This window comes from Rhamphochromis sp. 'chilingali' (assembly GCF_963969265.1).
Source record: "Rhamphochromis sp. 'chilingali' genome assembly, chromosome: 1".
NCBI lineage: Eukaryota > Metazoa > Chordata > Actinopteri > Cichliformes > Cichlidae > Rhamphochromis > Rhamphochromis sp. 'chilingali'.
This window is the reverse complement of record NC_137929.1, coordinates 71,449,730-71,470,849: the sequence shown is the minus strand read 5'-3', so window position 1 is coordinate 71,470,849 and position 21,120 is coordinate 71,449,730. Positions and strand designations below refer to the sequence as shown.

General features: G+C 40.6%; 1 protein-coding gene across 2 annotated transcripts in view; it reads right to left on the bottom strand.

Moving 5' to 3' along the window:
- Positions 1-914: 914 nt before the first annotated feature.
- The window catches only part of LOC308396112 (protein NLRC3-like), a 30,657-nt gene continuing 10,451 nt past the window's right edge, over positions 915-21,120 (bottom strand). The window contains exons 3-8 of one of the 2 annotated variants that reach the window (XM_080881204.1): positions 8,783-8,821; positions 6,337-8,131; positions 6,084-6,257; positions 3,652-3,807; positions 2,544-2,590; positions 915-2,395 (exon numbers count right to left, since the gene is read on the bottom strand). In XM_080881204.1, the coding sequence (XP_080737330.1) occupies positions 1,857-2,395; positions 2,544-2,590; positions 3,652-3,807; positions 6,084-6,257; positions 6,337-8,131; positions 8,783-8,821 (2,750 nt within the window). In that variant the 3' untranslated portion in view covers positions 915-1,856. The remainder of the gene's footprint in view (positions 2,396-2,543; positions 2,591-3,651; positions 3,808-6,083; positions 6,258-6,336; positions 8,132-8,782; positions 8,822-21,120) is intronic. The other variant, XM_080881205.1, reaches the window with a different exon arrangement.

Sequence of the window (21,120 nt, the reverse complement as noted above, 5' to 3'; positions counted from 1 at the left end):
AGCATGAGGGTGGGAATGGATGTTTGTGTCTGTGTGTGCCTGTATGTCTGTGTCTATATGTCAGGTTGGGTATCAGACGCCACCTCTCTGGGGACATCTCAGGCCCTCCAAGGTTTGGAGGCCTATCTCCACCCACCACCACTTCCCCTGCCAGTGGCGGACTCCCTCAGACATCGGTGCGTTGGTGGTTCTTTGTATCTGGGGGTGGGCGTCCAGGTACACACCAGCTCACTCCTTGGCGGCCGCTTATTGGGGCTCGCTCGGTCCACTTCGGAGGTGGGGTGCCCCCGGCCTCTCGGCCTGGGGCTCGGTCACTCAGGCACAGCTGGCTGCCGGCGGAGCTCACGGGCGCGTCACTGCAACTCCCCCTGGCTTCTGCTCCGCGGCTGCTGGGTGAACCCTCATCTGGGACTCTCCTCAGCTCTTACTGGGACAGTGGCGCAGCTGCCCCTCTGTTGGTCTTCCTTGGTCTCTTGTGTTCTGGGGGCCTCTGGATGTCTGGAGTTTTGATCTCCTCCATACCTGCTTGATACCATAGAGGACAGGGCTATGGCTCCCCACACTCCCTAGCAGATCATTACATGGAGAAACCTTTGGAATGCAAGCATGCTGATCCACACAGGTATGCACACAGGTGTACACATGGGTATTCACAGACGCGGACTACAGCTTTCTTGGCTGCTGCCTCAAAGCACATTGTGCGCTGTCTATCTTGCGTGCTGCACAATATCGTTTATTATCTAGTATCTACTGATATCTACTGCTAGCTAGTTTATTGTGATGGTGCTTTTTTTTCTCTTATTATGTTGCTCTTTGTTGTTTGCTGTCTCTTCTGTTTTTTTTCTCCATACAGGTGACCCAGGAGTTGTTTTTTTTTTGTTTGTTTGTTTGTTTTCTTTCTTCCCCCCTTCTCACCGTCTCTTCTCCCCTTTGGTTTTCTTTCTCTCCCTCTCTTTCTTTCATTCTTTCCCCCTGTCCTATCCCACAGTTATGTCTGTCCCGTTTGTAGCAACTGAAAATAAAATAAATTCATAATTATAATAAAGGTCAATCAAATGGACCAATATGGCAAGGCCATGATGATCCACTTGGTAAAATAAATCCGCTTGGCATCTTTCTTGGCCTCAAGACAACAATTCTGATGGCTATAGATCCAAACGGGACAAAAAAAAAAGAAGTTCTGTGTGTTTCTCTTCTCTGAGTCTTTACTGAAGAAGCGTTTTAGAACATTTTCCTTAACAATTTCTGACACCCATAGTCTGCCTTAAATACAAAGGGGATGTAGTACATAAAGAAAACTCACAGAGAAACATAATATCGACTCATCGCAATTACATTTAACTTATAACAGTTTTGCACTCCAAATATGTATTTGAAGTTAATGCAATAATATTCTCATAGCAATAGGTGAACAGGAAGTCACATGTTAGAAAGGGTTTTCTACCAGTCTGTTAAAGTCATTTAATGTGCTTTCTCCATCTTCATTCACAGGAGAGCCAAGGTGCACTGATAAGGTCTCCACAGCACAAGCCTGAAGATAGCTGGCAGTAACTAAACGGTTTAAAGTAAACTGAGCTTCAGAGAAACACAACATACTGATATTCACTGTGAAGCTTTGAGTGGAAAAAGACAGAAAAACAACATGTGGATCCTGGAATAATGGGAGCTTCCATCTTTAAAGGACTGAAGAGGAAGAAGTTTACAAGGAATCATTTAGAAGAGTTTCAAACATCAACTGATTGAATCCATGAATCTGAAAACGTGTTTGTGAGTGAAAGAGACAGACATGTACAGACTGAACTATCTGTTCAACAGTCAGAGTGTTTCTGTAACAGGAGACACTCTTTACACTCCACTCAGCACAGGGACACTGAGGAACCAGGAGACCAGAAACTAAACCCAGGATAAAGAGTTTGAGTGAATGTGGTGTTGAAGGTGTGGAGGTGGATCAGAGTGTCAGAGGAGACTCTGTAGAAGGACAGAGTGCCAGCAGGACAGTCCACATACACTGCTGCTCTGTTAGAGACGGAGGAGGAGGAGGAGGAGGAGGAGATGGATGTTTTTATTCTATTGTGACAGACAGACTGAGGACCACGATCAGAGCAGATTAGACTCCAGGACTGATCATTGTGTCCAAACCAACAGTCATCACTGTTTCCTTTCCTTCTGATTCTTCTGTAACTCACTGATATATCAACATTTCCTCTCCACTCGACCTCCCAGTAACAGCGACCAGTCAGACCATTTCTACACAGCAGCTGTTTCCAGTAATCAAATCTGTCTGGATGATCAGGATATGACTGAACCTCCCACACATGTGTCACCTTCCTGTTGTTGTCAGACAGTTGGAGCCATTTGTTCACTGTGTTTGTGTCGATTGTGAGTTGACAGGAATCTGATGGAGAGAACAAACACAATCCAGCTGCAGTTATTGATCCATCATCTGTTCATTGATTGACACTTTGATGATGACTCCTGACATGATGAAGATGGTTGAATGTGTGCTGCTTTGTTTTCATGAATCCCATTAAAAACACACTTACACTTCCTCAGACCTGGTGTCAACCATCGGACTCCAGCAGGCTCCACCCTGAAAGGAGGAGGGGGGTCAGAGCAGCACAGTCAGCATGCACACATGGACATTACATGGCTCTCACACACACACTGTTACACACTGATAAAGGAATGTAGCGAGACGCTCTCATCTATCTTCCTCACCAACACCAGATCGCTTGCAAATAAGACCAAGGAGCTACAATCAGAGATTTACTAAAACCCTCTAGTCTAAGAGTGTTTCCTACATTTTTCACCCTAAATTGTATACATTATTGTATGCTATAATAATAATAATGGATTGCATGTATATAGTGCTTTTTCGAGACCTTTAAAGCGCTTTACAATTCCACTATTCATTCGCTCTCACATTCACACACTGGTGAAGGCAAGCTACAGTTCTAGATACAGATGCCCTGGGGCAGAATGACAGAAGCGAGGCTGCCATATCACGCCATCGGTCCCTCTGGCCATTACCGGTAGGCAGTCGGGTGAAGTGTCTTGCCCAAGGACACAACGACACAAAGGCTGTCCGAACCGGGGCTCGAACCGGCAACCTTCCAATTATAAGACGAACTGCCATATCTTGAGCCACGATCGCTACAATAATATCCTGGGTGGCTGTAGCTCAGGTGGCAGAGCAGGTCAGCCACTAATCAGAAGGTCGGTGGTTCGATCCCAGGCTGCCTCCTGGCTGCATGCCAAATATCCTTGGGCAAGATACTAACCACATGTTTGCCTACTGGTGGCGCCTGTGTCCGGCAGCCGCGCCTGTGTCAGTGCGCCCCAGCTGTGGCTACAATGTAGCTTGCTATTGCCTGTGTGTGTGAATGATTGAATGTAGTGTAAAGCGCTTTGGGGTCCTTAATGACTAGAAAAGCGCTATACAAATGCAGGCCATTTACCATCCATAATATCGTGATTCTATTGTAAGCAGGACTCTCAAAACATTACTATACTATTGCTAAATAGGTTTACCTCTTTGGAACCTTTAAATGTGTTTCCGTACTATGACAATTACTTCCCAGATCTAATAAATTTACTGAAATACAAAATGCTACCAAGACGAAATGTTTCCAGTGTTTCACACTCCACTACCTCATACTCTCCAGTCTAAGCTGGTTCAGCAGCTTTTCTCCTGAGTCTCCTATGTAATTGTAGCTCAAGTCCAGTTCTCTCAAATGGGTGGGGTGGGAGGTCAGAAATGAAGCCAGAAAATCACAGCCTTCATCTGTCATCAGACAGCCTGAAAGACTGAAGACATGAAAAAAACAAACAGAAAAGAAAGTTTTCCTTTCATATTTTCACCCCCAAAAAACTGTATCTCGGGTAAACAAAGAATCAGTTATAATGGGAACACAACATTCAAATATTTGATACGGCCAGTTTCTATTTACTACCACTTTCCCAGCATTCTGTTACTTTAACGTAACTTCATTCAGATGTATTGTTCCAATCAAGTTTTAAATTAGCTAATATTTTTGGATTATCTCAGTGTCTCAGTCAATACTGAAATTGGTTATTGATTATTGTATCTTTATTTCAGACGTATACAGAAAAACAATATATACAAGTACACATACTTGTGTTTACATGTATAAATACGAATATATATGCAAATACACACATGTATGTGCTCAGACAAAACAAAAAAGAAAATAAATAAAATAAAATAGAGTCTAAATGACATATTACAATGAGTCCGAAATAGAGTAGAAAGAAGTATAACATACTTATTAGTCCCTACCCCATGCTCAACATGCTATTAAATCCCACTGTTCATTGTTACCCCTAATTCCCATCATCACTTACCCCACACAATAAACAAGGAATGAAGGACATGTATTAACATAGCTACAATGATATATACATTTTAGGATAGTTACATTGACAACGGGTGATCAACTTGATCAGTTTCGTATTCTTCCAAAAGCAGTTTTCGAAACATCTTTATGAACTGACTAATGCTGGAACATTGCTGTAGATCCACAGCAAAGCTGTTCCACAGTTTTACCCCACAAATGGTAACACAACAGGTTTTAACCTTTGTCTGTGCTTTAAGAGTCTTCAGATTTTTTATTTAATTTTTCCCCTCAATTCATAGTCCCCTTCTCTGTCAAAAAAACCCTCTGTACATTTCCTGGTAAGATATTATATCTGGCTTTCTACATAATTTTTGCAGTTTATATTTTACAAGATCCATAAACTTCAGGATTTTAATTTCAAGAACATAATGTTAGTGTGGTCTCCTGCTTTAGTAATCATCCTGATTGCTTTTTTCTGAATTTTACATAACGGTTGCAGTGAAGTATTGTATGTATTTCCCCAGATTTCCACACAGTATTCCAAATATGGCAGTATAAGTGTACAGTAAAGTACCTGGAGTGATTTGGAAGGCAAAGGATGTTTAGCTTTACTCATAACAGAGATGCTTCTTCACAGTTTAGCTCTTATGTGAGGTTTTCAGCAGATTTTGTTATCTATTATCACACCCAGAAAATTTGTATGAGAAACTTTCTCTACTTCAACATTATTTATCAACAATTTTGCTCCAGTATCTTTTTATTAATTTCCAAATAACATAAATGTAGTTTTATTCAAATTTAGTGATAACTTGTTTCTGTCAAACCATGTTTTCTGTTGAATCATTTCTTGTGTGACAATTTCCATAAGCTGTTGTGAATTCTCTCCAGCACAAAAAATATTTGTATTATCTGCAAATAAAATAAACTGTAATATATCAGATGCTTTACTTATATCATTAATGTACAGGATAAACAGTTTTGGTCCCAATACAGACCCCTGTGGAACTCCACAAACAATGTCCAGGTACTGATTGATATTCACCAACCTTCACAATTGTTGCCTGTCTCTCAAATAACTCCTGACCCACTCTAGCACCACGCCTCTAATGCCATAGTACTCCAGTTTATCAAGTAATATTTCATGATTAATTGTGTCAAAAGCATTTTTTTTTAGGTCAGTGAAAACACCAACTGTACATTGTCTTTGATCGATATTATTGGTGATATTTTTAATTAGTTCCATTAATGCCATGGATGTTGATCTGATTGGTCTGAAACCATACTGACTGTACATTATAATTTCATGTTTATCTATGTATATATATATTGTGGTGAGATTTTCTTAATTTTTTTCCCATCACTTTTCCTCAAATTATACAACTTCATTTAAATTAATTTAATACATTTTTAAGATATAATTATCACCATTTCAACATTCTTTCAGATCCCATCAGACATTTCCCTATATGAGAAAAATTAAAAAGTTCAAATTTGTTTGGAAATAAACTAAATCGTGGATTTTGAGTGTTTAAAGTAGCTTGTTATTTTGGGTGCACATTGATTAGTTGTACATAAAAGCCATAATGTTAGAAATATCTGAAATATCACAGAGTGATAACAACAATAGGTTTAAATCACATTATATCATGAATGAGATTTGTATTAGTAGGTAACACCTCCTTCATAACATAAAAAACAAAATAAAAAACTGTAATGTCATCTGACCTTAGTGTTTCCAGCTTACAGGGTGGATTTGCCAATTCAGCAAACAGAGCCTTTACTCCTGCATCCTTAAGATCATTGTTACTCAGGTCCAGGTGTCTCAGACTAGATAACTGGAAACTTAGAACTGAGAACAGAGCTTTACAACTTCTCTCTGTGAGGTTACAGCTACTCAATCTATGGAGATAATAAGAGAATTCTTGATAAACAATGATGAAAAAGTTATTTTTTGATTGATGAGTGTATATTTACTTACAGAGCTTTCTTGGAGGCTTTGACCACTGGCAGCAACCTCAGAAGAGCCTCCTCTGAAGCAGAGTATTTCTTCAGGTCAAACACATCCAGATCTTTTTCTGATGACAGTAAGATGAAAACCAGAGCTGACCACTGAGCAGGAGACAGTTTATCTGTGGAGAGGCTTCCTGATCTCAGGGACTGTTGGATCTCCTCTGCTACAGAAATATCTTTAAGCTCATTCAGACAGTGGAAAAGATTGATGCTTTTCTCTGTAGAAAGATTCTCACTGAGCTTCTCCTTGATGTACTGGACTGTTTCCTTACTGGTCTGTGAGCAACTTCTGGTCTGTGTCAGCAGACCTTCTAGAAGATCCTGATTGGTCTGCAGTGAAAGACTCAGGAGGAAGCGGAGGAACAAGTCCAGGTGTCCATTTGAACTCTGTAAGGCCTTGTCCACAGCACTCTGGTAGAAGTATTTCTCAGCAGATTCTCTTATTTCAGGTTTCCTCGAGGTTGTTTGTTGTTCTTCCAGCAGATTGAGTCCAGAGTTGATGAAGGTCAGATGGACATGAAGAGCAGCCAGAAACTCCTGAACACTCAGATGGATGAAGCAGAACACCTTGTCCTGGTACAGTCCTCTCTCCTCTTTAAAGATCTGTGTGAACACTCCTGAGTACACTGAGGCTGCTCTGATATCGATGCCACACTCTGTCAGGTCTGATTCATAGAAGATCAGGTTTCCTTTCTGCAGCTGATCAAAAGCCAGTTTTCCCAGAGACTCAATCATCCCCCAATACTCTGGACTCCAGTGTGGATCTGTCTCAGCTCCTCCATCATACTTGACCTTCTTCACTTTGGCCTGAACCACCAGGAAGTAGATGTACATCTCAGTCAGGGTCTTGGGCAGCTGTCCTCCCTCTCTGGTTTCCAGCACATCCTCCAGAACAGTAGCAGTGATCCAGCAGAAGACTGGGATGTGGCACATGATGTGGAGGCTTCGTGATGTCTTGATGTGAGAGATGATCCTGCTGGCCTGCTCCTCATCTCTGAATCTCTTCCTAAGGTACTCCTCCTTCTTTGTTTCGGTGAACCCTCTGACCTCTGTTACCATGTGAACACAGTCAGGAGGGATCTGATTGGCTGCTGCAGGTCGTGTGGTTATCCAGAGGCAAGCAGAGGGAAGCAGTTTCCCCCTGATGAGGTTTATCAGCAGCACATCCACTGAGGTGGACTTTCTAGGGTCAGTTAGGATTGTAGTTTTGTGGAAGTCCAGAGGAAGTCGACACTCATCCAGACCATCAAAGATGAACACAACCTGGAAGTCTTCAAAGCTGCAGATTCCTGCTTCTTTGGTTTCAGTAAAGAAGTGATGAACAAGTCCCACCAAGCTGAACTTTTCCTCTTTCAGCACATTCAGCTCTCTGAAAGTGAATGGAAATATGAACTGGATGTCCTGGTTGGCTTTGTCTTCAGCCCAGTCCAGGCTGTATTTCTGTGTTAAGACTGTTTTCCCAATGCCAGCCAACCCCATTGTCAGCACTGTTCTGATTGGTTCATCTCTTCCAGGTGAGGCTTTAAAGATGTCTTCTTGTCTGATTATTGCTTCTAGACTGTCTGGTTTCCTGGATGCTGTTTCAATCTGTCTGACCTCATGTTCATCATTGACCTCTGTAGTCTCTCCCTCTGTGATCCAGAGTTCTGTGTAGATCTGATTCAGAAGGGTTGGGTCTTCTTCTTCTGCAATCCCTTCCAACAAATGCAGGAATCTCTTGTTCAACTTAGCTTTGAGCTCATGCTGACACTTTGTGAGAGCCTCTTATTGAACAAAAATATTAAAAAGTAGATGTCAATAAGACAGAAACAGTCATGTCATTGACTTTCTGCATTAACTGAACATGCACAGCCTATCTGACACGTTTGAAGAATTCTGAAACAGAAGTCAGACTGTATCTATCATGGATGGCTTTACTCTGACACATTTTCAAACATACTGAACTCTTTGATTTTCATATAAACTATGATAAGAACTTTTCTGGAGTCAGCTCATAAGCAGAATAAAAACATCTGAAATACTAGAAATCTAAATTACGACCATTTATACTGTGCATTAAATGATCTCAACAGGGAACGCTAACTTGTCAGAAACTAACTTTTAATTCAGACTGACCCAAGCTCTTTAGAAAGAATAACACTTACAGTCACATATCACTAACACAATGTAATAGTGGGGCATGGGGAGCTAGATTTCTTTCCTTTATTTCTCACCCTGCCAGCATCTCATAGTATCCCCCTCTAGTCAATAGAAACCTTGTAAAATTTAAATTGATGAAAGCGTGAGAAATAGGACAACAAAACAGAGAAAGCCGCAGTTGGGAAGTACATTTTCATAGGGGCACTAATAGTTCTGGCATGTGTTATATATTGTCAACAATATTACTTCACACTGCTGAAATCTTGAACTCTTACCTTCTTTACCTTGTTTCACCACAACTTGTGAAAATTTACCTGTTGAAGGAAATCTGAAATTATGAAAAGGTCTTTTGTTATATACAGACACACACTGTAAAACCAAATTGTAAAATCAAAGTATTTTACTGCGTATGTTACAGTTTTGTACTGTTTTCCTACAATATCATTAAATTTACATAAATAGAATGTGATTTTATATGTCAAATGTAAAATAACATAAAATCACTGTAAATGTAATAAAACATAATTCTCTTGTTTTTTAAATATATTTTTCTGTACATATGCATATTTAGATTGTTAAAATACTTTCACAAATATTTGTCCATTATTTGAAAGATTGAACTGTTAAATTCAAATGTAAAACTATGGAAAAATATTTAAAAAAATGATCTAAAATATAATGAGAACAATTAATTATTAAATGAGTATTTGAATTATAATTTTGCTGAAAATGTCATCTAGCTCTTTTTCAATAATTCAGAGGTAAAAAGTGAAAATATAACTAATAGGAATAAATACTAAAAAAAACATATAAAACCTTGCACGGCCACACTGTGCTAATGATATATTTTTAAAAATAAATGTAGAGGTAGGAATTGCAATTAATATAAATCTCAAAGTATTTACAACATTCCTGAACAGAGATAGGCCTCTGCACCTGGGGTAAGGACACGGTCATTAAAAAAGTGTGACATGCTATTGGATGTTGGGACACATAACAACATGAGGAATTTGAACTAACAACCACAAGGTCACGTGTATGGCTTGGAAAGCGCGGAGGAAGAGAGACGTTGGTGAAAGATCATCCATGCACTGCTGCAAGGCAAGTATATCAAACTCAGCTTAGTAGAATTAACTTGGAATTGCTTGACCACTATGGCTCATAGTTTACTGAGACGGTAAAAGGCATGGAATCCCTAGCTATGCAGGCAAAGCACGCCATCCGTCAGTATAAGGTGTAGTTAGACCAGCCGCTAGCTTGCTGGCTAGCAGAGTTGTTGTTTGATAATTTGTTAGCTGCCAGCTTTCTGTGACCGTGTAAACACAGCAGTTGCTACGCGGATAGTTTCTACACCGCTAATACCCGTTAGGGGCCCCACGACAACAGCTGCCACTGATGCATTTGTCTCAATGTGAAATTAAGTATGCAACTTAAGAGTTAATAGGCGACCTGTTCCACTCTAGCTCGTGCGCACCAACATGTGCTGCGTGATGAAGTGAGGGAAATAGAAGTAGCCCACTGTGCTAGCTTTGCCCTGTAAAATGTAATGGACATGTAAAGGATAAGCCAAGTATTTTCTTTTATTTTGTAGAGAGGTAGTAGACCTAAGCAGATGAGGTGAATTATTTGACTACATATAAACGTACATTGCATGCCTGTATTTGGATTTTGGCAGGTTTCATGATTTATAAGGTTTTTTTCTTCCTCTGCAGATTAGTGGCGTGAGTTCTCAAATTTATTCAGTAAGCTGTAAAGGCAAGTATTGTGCTGCATTTAAGGATGTCAAAAGATTACGGCTGTCACAGTTGTGGTGCTTTAATGTAAATGTTTGGGCACCTATGGTCAAAATTTTGGTTCATATGAACAGTTAAGCAAGTGGAAGATGAAATAATTTCCAAATGGCATAAAGTTACAGATGACATTTAATTTTAAATAAAATCATTTTCATATTTTTTTTTTTAAACAGAAAAAGAAAGGGCCCACAGCAAAAATTTGGACTCCTTGCAGTTGACCGGGGGGCCCAAACTGCATGCCAGTGTATATTGATATACATCAGTTGTAACATTGCAGTTTGTTGTTTGAGTCATGTGTGGACTTGTTTTTTTTGTCCCTTTGTCTCTTGTTCAAATACACAACAGGAAACTCTACTTTGGCAGCCGAGCACTTCATGTTATCTGTGGACCAGGCAATTGTGAATGGCCATATCACTATCTTCAGCGACGCACTTATCCTGATGTTTGGCTCTTACTACTGCATGAACATTTCTTATCCAGTAGCCCAAGCAGCAACCTTGGAATTCTAGCAACGGTAAGGTGGCACCAGTCAATTTTATGCATTAAAACATAAGAATGATGAGACAGTGAAATCTAAAGTTATGCAATCCAAATTAAATCATCAGATCTCCTTTTATTTGCAGCTAAAACACATAAGACTGAGCAATGCGTTTCAGATGGCTGTCTCTGTAATATCCTTGATTCATGCTCGTGTCAAGTTATAGAAAGAGACCTTTGAGTAGTAGATGTTCACAGATGTTTCACTACCCTGAAACAGCATTTGCAATAGACTCACAGGTTAACCAAATATCTTTGCATCACCTCTCTGTTTCACAATGACCTGTATGTCCAAACATGCACTCAAAAGCAAGCTCAATCTACACTTAGATTCATTGCAAATGTAAAAATCATACAGTCCAGTCCGTTTCTTAATGAAGTTGTTATTTTTCATTTTCATTTTTTTTTTTTTCATTCGACCGGTGCTTTAAGATAAACCCAAAGTGGAGTGGAACACGTCCAAGAAAAACCTTGCAGTCAATCCAAAGGTTCTGACATTGATCACCAAAATTGCAGACTACGAGTGGAGAGCATAAAACGTTCTTATTTTTATCCTGAGGATAACATAATCTGCTGTTCAGTAGCACTGGTCTTTGGTTCATGGTCAGTGTCAACAGCACAAGTGGCCTGCTTGATAGGGAAAAGTGAAATATAGGCTGCAAATCCTATTCACATTTAGCTAGCATTAGTGCTGGCCAGTTAGTATGTTACTGTCTGCTGACAGGCTTCTCTGTCACTCTGTCCTGCGATAGGTGTAGCATTGTCTTAAGTATTATCTTCATCTCAGTTCATTGTAATAGACTGACTTAATTTGTCAGTTAAGTATAATCAGCATAACAATGAGGCTTTTGTTTTACTCTAGTTGTTCTTTGCATATAATTACATTGCAGATTTCTCCAAGGGAGCGCAAATGGCCCGCAGCAGCCCTAAATTTGAGACGTTCAGAAAGCTAGAGCTACTTCTAAACCTGCAGGTTATGTGCCTCAATTAGTCCCCTTTTCGTTGTTCCAGATGTGGTAAGGCAGATTCGAGGTGGCAGTGTCCCCTTCTTTTGTGCTCAAATGTGCGTTTGAATTAGATTTTTTTTTCTATGTGCCTTTGTTTATGCATAAGTGTCAATTGGTCTTGGATTGTTCCAGGAAGGGTTATCTTTTTGTCAATAAAATCCATGTTAATGATTGGAACCATGTCTCATGTCTTATAAGTAAAATAAACATGTAAAAACTGCTCATACACAACATATGATCAAGAATTAACATAATCTTGATGTAAATATAATCAGGGGTTTTGTTTAATAAGGGTTCTTTGGATGTTTTGCTACTGTGATGGCATCAGCCACACAGGGGTAAATTAGTCCACTTTTTACTTTATTAATTTGCTTTGCAGTTTTCTTCATTAATCCTTTGGTTAAACCTAACACTGGTAACATTGTATGGTTTTTCCAAAATGTTTTGTTATATTAATTATGTTTCTCTTTCTTTGAGTTACCTGGGTTTGGGCGGTGGCTGTTTCCCGTCTGGGCAAAAGGCGTGGCTGAGGACTCTGGGAACAAAATGCCTGCTCAGCAGGACTAACCATGGGCTTACCAGGAGCAGGGGTGTTTTAGGTTTAGTTAGGTTATTCTGTGCTTAGTTAATATTAGAGTGTTTGTTTTTCCCCCCTATTGTGTTCAAATGGTTTGGCCAAATCATTATAAAAGCTACCCTTATGTGTCTTTGTAATTAGGTCAGTTTGTGAGTTAAGTTGTGTCTCACTTTATTTGTTTAAGTTTCTGGAAATTCTTTTTTGTAGAGTTATATTTAGTTGACCTCTTTTATGGGCCTGCTAAGTATGTTTTTGAATTTTGTTAATTTTGGACTTTTTGAGGGTTAAAATAAAGAAAACCCTTTTTGAAGATATTTTTTTTGCCTGTGTCCTCTTTGCTTTGGCTGCTTGGTCCCTCACAGTTACAGATAAAGCCAACAATCTTACAGGGAGCACACTTAATTCAAATTGGAAGTCCAGTACATATTCACGAAATCTACGTTAGATGACACTTTAGAAACTAAATTTATATGTGATATTTTCTAGAATCAACAGTAAATCGTAATTTTAAATCCAATATCTATTTTTTTGGCGAGTTTTTGACACGTTTTGAAAGAGAAATCAAATTATTTTTTGATGTATACTGTAGTAATGGACACAAAGACCGAGACTGTCCGAGCCGGGGCTCAAACCGGCAACCTTCCGATTACAAGGCGAACTCCCAACTCTTGAGCCACGATTGCCCAAGAGAGGGAAAGCAGTCAGAAATGAGTTCTTAGTCAGAACTGAGGGAATAGACCTACCAGAAGGCAACACTGCAGACGTAGAGGACAGAAGTACCTGGGGATCCCACAGGCAAATGGGAACCACGAAGAGGCCCCTAGGAAAGGCTGCAACCACCAAGTACCCTCAGAGGGTCAGGCAAGTCCTGAGGAGTCAGCTGAACGGTAAGAATAAGATCCAGGCTATCAACACCTACGCCCTGCCCGTGATTTAGTTTAGTCTTCAAAAAAAGTAACTGAGTTTGGCAAACAAAGTTTTTTGCAGCTATTTTTTTAAATGCAGCCAAGGCGTTTCTTAAATAAACATTTCAATCTATTTACAGAACAATCAGCTGTTCTGCATCAAATCTGATGCCACACAAATTATTTGTGCCGCTCCAAAAAATAATTTCTGTCCACTATGAGAAAAAGGAGAACAACAGCCTGATACCTGCAGGCCTGACAGCAGGAGATGTTTCACTGCTGTAACACCTGTAACACTCAGCAGTCGCCTCATTGTTCTGACACACAACACAACTACACTACACATAACTACCACGTTGCCATATCATTTTTTGATTGGTCGACATGGTACTTTTTTGGACGAATAGGAAAGGGATAGGGGGGTGGAGTTTGTTTTTGCTCACAGGTTTTCGAGCCTTTTTTCTTATAAAACACTGTTTTTACCTTTTATTCCCGCAGTAAATATAAACAACGATAGTGTTCAGGAAGAAAACCAAACATTACATATTATTTTTATCACAACTTTGGTTTTACGTGGCCGATCAACACAATTTAAAAACTGGTATAAAGTCCACACTTTGTCCGTCAGTTGTTCCGTCTGTCCTGCTCACATCTCCAATGGTTGTACACGTTGTCATTAACGTGGCTTCACTCCACATCAGCCGCTTTGCTTGCTAAAACACCGGTGTCGGCACACAAGGACGCTGTCATAACCTGTCAACGATGGTGATTAGCTGCGTATATACGAATGTAAATCACATTATTGGCTGGACGATGGGATAAGGTGGCATCGTTCTAATCCCATATGGGAGCAACCAGTCACTCACTGACTAACACTGCAAAACAGAATTGTTAAAGTATCAATTTTATGCGCAACGCAGATTTTCTGTGCGCAGAGACCATGCCAGCAGTGTGCAATTGCGCACGTGCACAGCTTAGAAGGAACATTGCTCCTGACCATGCATGGAAGGTTTCGCCCCAAGTCCAGCACCCTGAGGCTGTATGCTAAGCGGAAGGAAGGAGGCTGGGGACGGGTGAGTGTCAGCACCACAGTCCATGAACAGACAAGGAATATCCACGAATACATCAGGAAGATGGCCTCAACCGACCGTGTGATCAGTGAATACCTCAGGCAGCAGAAACCCAAGAAAGAGGAAGAAGATGAGGAACCAGCATGGAAGGACAGGCCCCTGCACGGTATGTACCACCGGCAGATAGAGGAGGTGGCTGATATCCAGAAATCCTACCAGTGGCTGGACAAAGCTGGACTGAAAGACAGCACAGAGGCACTAATCATGGCAGCACAAGAACAAGCTCTGAGTACAAGATCCATAGAGGCTGGGGTCTATCACACCAGGCAAGACCCCAGGTGCAGGCTGTGTAAAGATGCCCCAGAGACAATCCAGCACATAACAGCAGGGTGCAAGATGCTAGCAGCCAAGGCATACATGGAACGCCATAACCAAGTGGCCGGCATAGTGTACAGGAACATCTGTGCCGAGTATAACCTGAAAGTCCCGAGGTCAAAATGGGAGATCCACCCCAAGGGTGGTGGAGAATGACCGAGCTATGATCCTGTGGGACTTCCAGATACAGACAGACAAGATGGTGGTGGCTAACTAACCGGACATAGTGGTGGTAGACAAACAGAAGAAGACGGCCGTAGTGATCGATGTAGCGGTTCCGAATGACAGCAATATCAGGAAGAAGGAACAAGAGAAGCCCGAGAAATACCAAGGGATCAGAGAAGGGCTCGAGACGATGTGCAAGGTGAAGGTAACAGTGGTTCCAGCGCTCATTTTAGGGCCTGCCAAGCTTGGTTAGTGGCTCCAGCAGATCCCAGAAACAACATCAACGATCTCTGTCCAGAAGAACGCAGTCCTAGGAACAGCAAAGATCTTCGGATTAGCTGTAAAACAGCCTGTTACAGTCTTACAGTGTTTTTTTTTTCAATAAATTACATCCTCAAAAATGTTTTCTCTCTTAAACCAATCTTATAAACACTACATTTGCATAATGACTAAAACTAACACCACTGTATGAAAAATGGGCTATAAGGCAAGGTCCTTGATCATTAATATGCAAATTCTCATGACCATTGATCAACACCTACTGATTAATGCCAATTCATCAATGCTGTTGTTCAAAGACCGCTTATCAATGGCAATGAGAACCATTCACAGAGAGTTGGGGAATGGCTGCAATCACAACATTGTAAGATGGTGAAAGATGTACCCTTAGGCCCCCTCCGAGAGTCAGAGATGGTCTTTCCCTTTTTAAGTAAATGGCCTCCTTGACTTCCTGACAGCAACATTGCACACATGGAAGCAGAGCAACTACAGACGAAAGTTTCGGCCTGTCTAAGCACTGCAGAGCCCACAGCATTCAGCATCAACATGGAGGACAGAAAGGCACTGCACTCACATCACTTAGTAACGACATTATATAATATAACATTGTCGTCCTTATGGCAGATAAGGGTAGGTCCACAGTTCTGCTAAACCAGAAAGACTATCATGAGAAAATCTTGCCACTGCTCAGTGACAGAAATACTTATGAGTCCCCGAAATGAGACCCAGGAAGTGGTTACAGGAAGAGGGTGATAGATTGTCTTGTTCTAACTACTTGAGACAAAGCTATTGAGAAGACCTCATAACACAGACTACACAGGGGAATCTACACTAAATCTGTATGGTTTACCGAAGATACATAAACAGGGTGCAACTTTAAGACCGATTGTCTGTATGATCAACTCGGTCACCTATAACATCTCCAAGTTTCTGGCTTCGATCCTCAACCCGCTGGTAGGCAGCTCTGAACACCACATCCACAACACCTTGGATTTTGTTAAGAAGGTGAGAGATGTCATTATGGAGGCAGATGAAACCATTTAACCTTTAACCCTCTGTGGTACAGGGTATAATTGGCCGTTTTTGACTACTTTTGATTTTACCTCTTTATTTCACCTTTAAAATATGTTTGGTATCATTATTTTCAGCACAACCTCAAATATCTGAAATTTGAGTTATTTTTTTCATTTTGGCATACTATTTTAGCACAGTTGATCTAAATTCAGGCAAAAAATTCAAAATCCGAGTAGAAAAAAGTTATATTTTTTGCTGTAAAACCCACATCATGTTTAACAAATTATTTTCATAACTTGAAATGCAAATAGAAATTGTACATCTCTAAAAAATTATGCACAAGTTTTGCAAACAACAAAGTTATATGGTACTATTCACCTAAAAGTGCAGCGAAGGCCTCAAGCATTTTTTATATAACCATTTAAATCTATTTACAGAACAATCAGGTGTTCTGCATCAAATAAGAAGGCACACAAATTATTTGTGAAAACACTTTTTTTACTGTTCTTACCGCTGTAAACACAACTGTTTTGTTCAGAAAAAACATCGAGCGTATTTTTTTTTTATCATAACTCTGGTTTTGGTTGCATTTTCAACCCAAGTTGAAATGGAGACTCAGAGTCACTGCATCTTGTAGCTGTGTTGTCTTAAATTGGTCATGTGATTTTGACGCACCGGCGCGTCCAGCGACCCCAGAGGGTTAAGACCAATTGTGTCAGGGCTCTGTGTGTGGGCAGGCAGGGATGGAGGACCCAAACACAGAACTCGTGGACACTGAATGGCAAACTCAAAGAATCTCCGCTTTATTGCTGGCACAAAAAAAAACATAGAACACACTGAGAAAGCTATGACAAGAACACACAGGTTATTCTGAGGGTATGACACAATACTGTCACAGAGAAACACAGGGCTTAAAAACACAGAGGGATAACGAGGGGAACAAGGCACAGCAGGAGAACACAGCTGGGAGTAATTGACAAGACGAGACGGGAAGCAAAACTGAATACACTGACGTAAGACAGAGACCTTCAAAGAACAAGTCAAAGACGCAGACTTGAACTAAACGTACACTAAATACAAGGGCACAAGAACAAAACCTAAGAACTAAACCCTTAACCAGATTAAACTGAAACATAGACTAATAATAATAATAATAATAGAAATGATCAACAAAGCACAACAAGATGTTAAGAATATAACCCATAACACAAAATCAATCCAAAACATAAAAAACTCAAAATACTGGGTCAAAATGACCCAGAACCGTGACCAACTCATGATCAACTCAGTTACTTATAACATTTCTAACTTTCTGGTTTCGATCCTCAAGCCATTGTGTTGAGAAGGCGAGAGACATCATTATGGAGGCAGACGAAACAACGGTTTCGTTCGTTGTTACATCTATTCAATTCAATTCAATTCAATTTTATTTATATAGCGCCAAATCACAACAAAAGTCGCCTCAAGGCGCTTCATAGATACAGAGAAAAACCCAACAATCATATGACCCCCTATGAGCAGCACTTTGGCGACAGTGGGAAGGAAAAACTCCCTTTTAACAGGAAGAAACCTCCAGCAGAACCAGGCTCAGGGAGGGGCGGGGACATCTGCTGTGATTGGTTGGGGTGAGAGAAGGAAGACAGGATAAAGACATGCTGTGGAAGAGAGACAGAGGTTAATAACAGATATGATTCAATGCAGAGAGGTCTGTTAATGCATAGTGAGTGAGAAAGGTGACTGGAAAGGAAAAACTCAATGCATCATGGGAATCCCCCGGCAGCCTACATCTATTGCAGCATAACTAAAGGAGGATTTAGGGTCACCTGGTCCAGCCCTAACTATATGCTTTAGCAAAAAGGAAAGTTTGAAGCCTAATCTTGAAAGTAGAGATAGTGTCTGTCTCCTGAATCCAAACTGGAAGCTGGTTCCACAGAAGAGGGGCCTGAAAACTGAAGGCTCTGCCTCCCATTCTACTTTTAAATACTCTAGGAACAACAAGTAGGCCTGCAGAGCGAGAGCGAAGTGCTCTAATAGGGTGATATGGTACTACAAGGTCATTAAGATAAGATGGGTCCTGATTATTTAGGACCTTGTATGTGAGGAGCAGGATTTTGAATCCTGGATTTAACAGGAAGCCAAAACAGGAGAAATCTGCTCTCTCTTTCTAGTCCCTGTCAGGACTCTTGCTGCAGCATTTTGGATTAGCTGAAGGCTTTTCAGCGAGTTTCTTGGACATCCTGATAATAATGAATTACAGTCGTCCAGCCTGGAAGTAATAAATGCATGAACTAGTTTTTCAGCGTCACTCTGAGACAGGATATTTCTAATTTTAGAGATGTTGCGCAAATGGAAGAAAGCAGTCTTACATATTTGTTTAATATGTGCATTGAAGGACATGTCCTGGTCAAAAATGACTCCAAGGTTCCTCACAGTGTTACTGGAGGCCAAGGTAATGCCATCCAGAGTAAGAATCTGGTTAGATACCATATTTCTAAGATTTTCAGGGCCGAGTACAATAACCTCAGTTTTATCTGAATTAAGAAGCAGAAAGTTAGCGGCCATCCAGGTCTTTATGTCTTTAAGACATTCCTGCAGTTTAACTAATTGGTGTGTTATCTGGCTTCATGGACAGATAGAGCTGGGTGTCATCTGCATAGCAGTGAAAATGTATGCTATGTCTTCTAATGATACTGCCTAAGGGAAGCATGTATAATGTAAACAGAATTGGTCCTAGCACTGAACCCTGTGGAACTCCATAATTAACCTCAGTGTGTGAAGAGGACTCTCCATTTACATGCACAAACTGGAGTCTATTAGATAGATATGATACAAACCACTGCAGCGCAGTACCTGTAATACCTACAGCATGTTCTAATCGCTCTAATAGGATATTATGGTCAACAGTATCGAACGCTGCACTGAGGTCTAGCAGGACAAGCACAGAGATGAGTCCACTGTCAGAGGCCATAAGAAGATCATTTGTAACCTTCACTAAAGCTGTTTCTGTGCTGTGATGAGCTCTGAAACCTGACTGAAACTCTTCAAATAAACCTCTGCAGATGATCTGTTAGCTGTTTGACAACTACTCTTTCAAGGATGTTTGATATAAAGGAAGGTTGGAGATTGGCCTATAATTAGCTAAGACTGCTGGGTCTAGAGATGCTTTTTGAGTAAAGGTTTAACTACAGCCAGCTTGAAGGCCTGTGGTACATAGCCGATTATTAGAGATAGGTTGATCATATTTAAGATCGAAGAATTAATTAATGGCAGGACTTCTTTGAGCAGTTTTGTAGGAATGTAGAAATGTAGAAATTCTAACAACAGCTTATCAAGCTTAAAAAGACTCGTTGATGGTTTGGAGGAAGTCATTATTGAAGTTAACTCAGAAAGATCAATTGGAGAAAAAGAGTCTAACTTAACATCAATGGTACTAAGAGTAGCTGTAGATAATATTACATCTGTGGGATGATTATTGGTAATTTTTTCTCTAATGATAAAAATTTTATTTGTGAAGAAGTTCATGAAGTCATTACTAGTTAACGTTAAAGGGATGGTTGGCTTAGGCTGCTGCCCCCGCGACCCGGCCCCGGATAAAGCGGATGAGGATGGATGGATTGATGGATGGGATGGTTGGCATCTCTCTTCACTTGTATCCCAGTCATGGAAGCGTTGGAGGTAGTTCATAAGAGATTACAGGATGACACCAACCTCAGCAACAGGACCACTCTCAGCACTGACCAAGTGTGTTTGCTCTTGGAACTGTGTCTTCATCCCACCTATTTCACATACAAGGGTCAGTTCTACAGGCAGAAACATGGGTGTGCCATGGGTTCCCCAGTTTCACCCATCGTGGCTAATTTGTACATGGAAGAAGTGGAAAAGAGGGCTTTGCTATCCTACCCTGGAACACCACCAAGCCATTGGTTCAGGTATGTGGATGACACTTGGGTGAAAATCAAATCTCAGGATCTACCACATTTCATGGATCACATTAACTCGGTAGACCGACACATCAAATTTACCAGGGAGGATATGAAAAGTGGCAGGTTGGCCTTCTTAGACTGTGAGATTTTGAATGGGGGACATCTAAAAGCTGACGTGTACCGTGAACCTACACATACGTATTTAAGGTTTGACTCTCATCATCCACTGGAGCATAAAGGTGGTCTGGAAATGGAAATGGAAAAAATGGAAAACCCATCTGGAAACTACAACACAGAGAGAACACCATCCCCACAGAATAGGGGTGGAGGTGAACCCGAATACGGTATTCGGAAATGCACAAATAATGTGTTTTTTACGAATACTTATTTCACACAAATACTTTAAAAAAATATTTGTATTCGGGAACAAGAAAAAATGTATATCAGAAAGATGAGTTTCCTTATGAGACCACAGTACATGACCGGATGAGTGACGTGCAAAAAAGTGACTGACACCGGCTGCTCCACACAGCAACTGAGACGGCACAGTTGAGTAATAAAAGACTGAACTGCATCACTATTTTTGTTGAATAGATTGTTTCGTACCTTAACTGGGTTTCAGAGGCAGTTTATAACTTTGGTGAAGATCGGGAGATTAATCAGTTATGCTGCATTACTGACGTTATGCAGTCGGGTGCTCTCATGTTCGCTCTGTTTATGGAGCTCTGTTAGCTCGGCAATTTAGACCAGCGGCCCCCAAGCCCCGGGCCATGGATCGGTACTGGTCCATGAGTGGTTTGGTACTGGGCTGCGAGAGTTGAGGTTTGGGTGTGAAATTTATGTTTTTCATGGATTTTTATTGTTTTTTATTGTTATTATTAGAGATGGCAGGATACCACTTTTTTATGTCCGATACCGATACCGATATCATAAATTTGGATATCTGCCGATACCGATATGAATCCGAT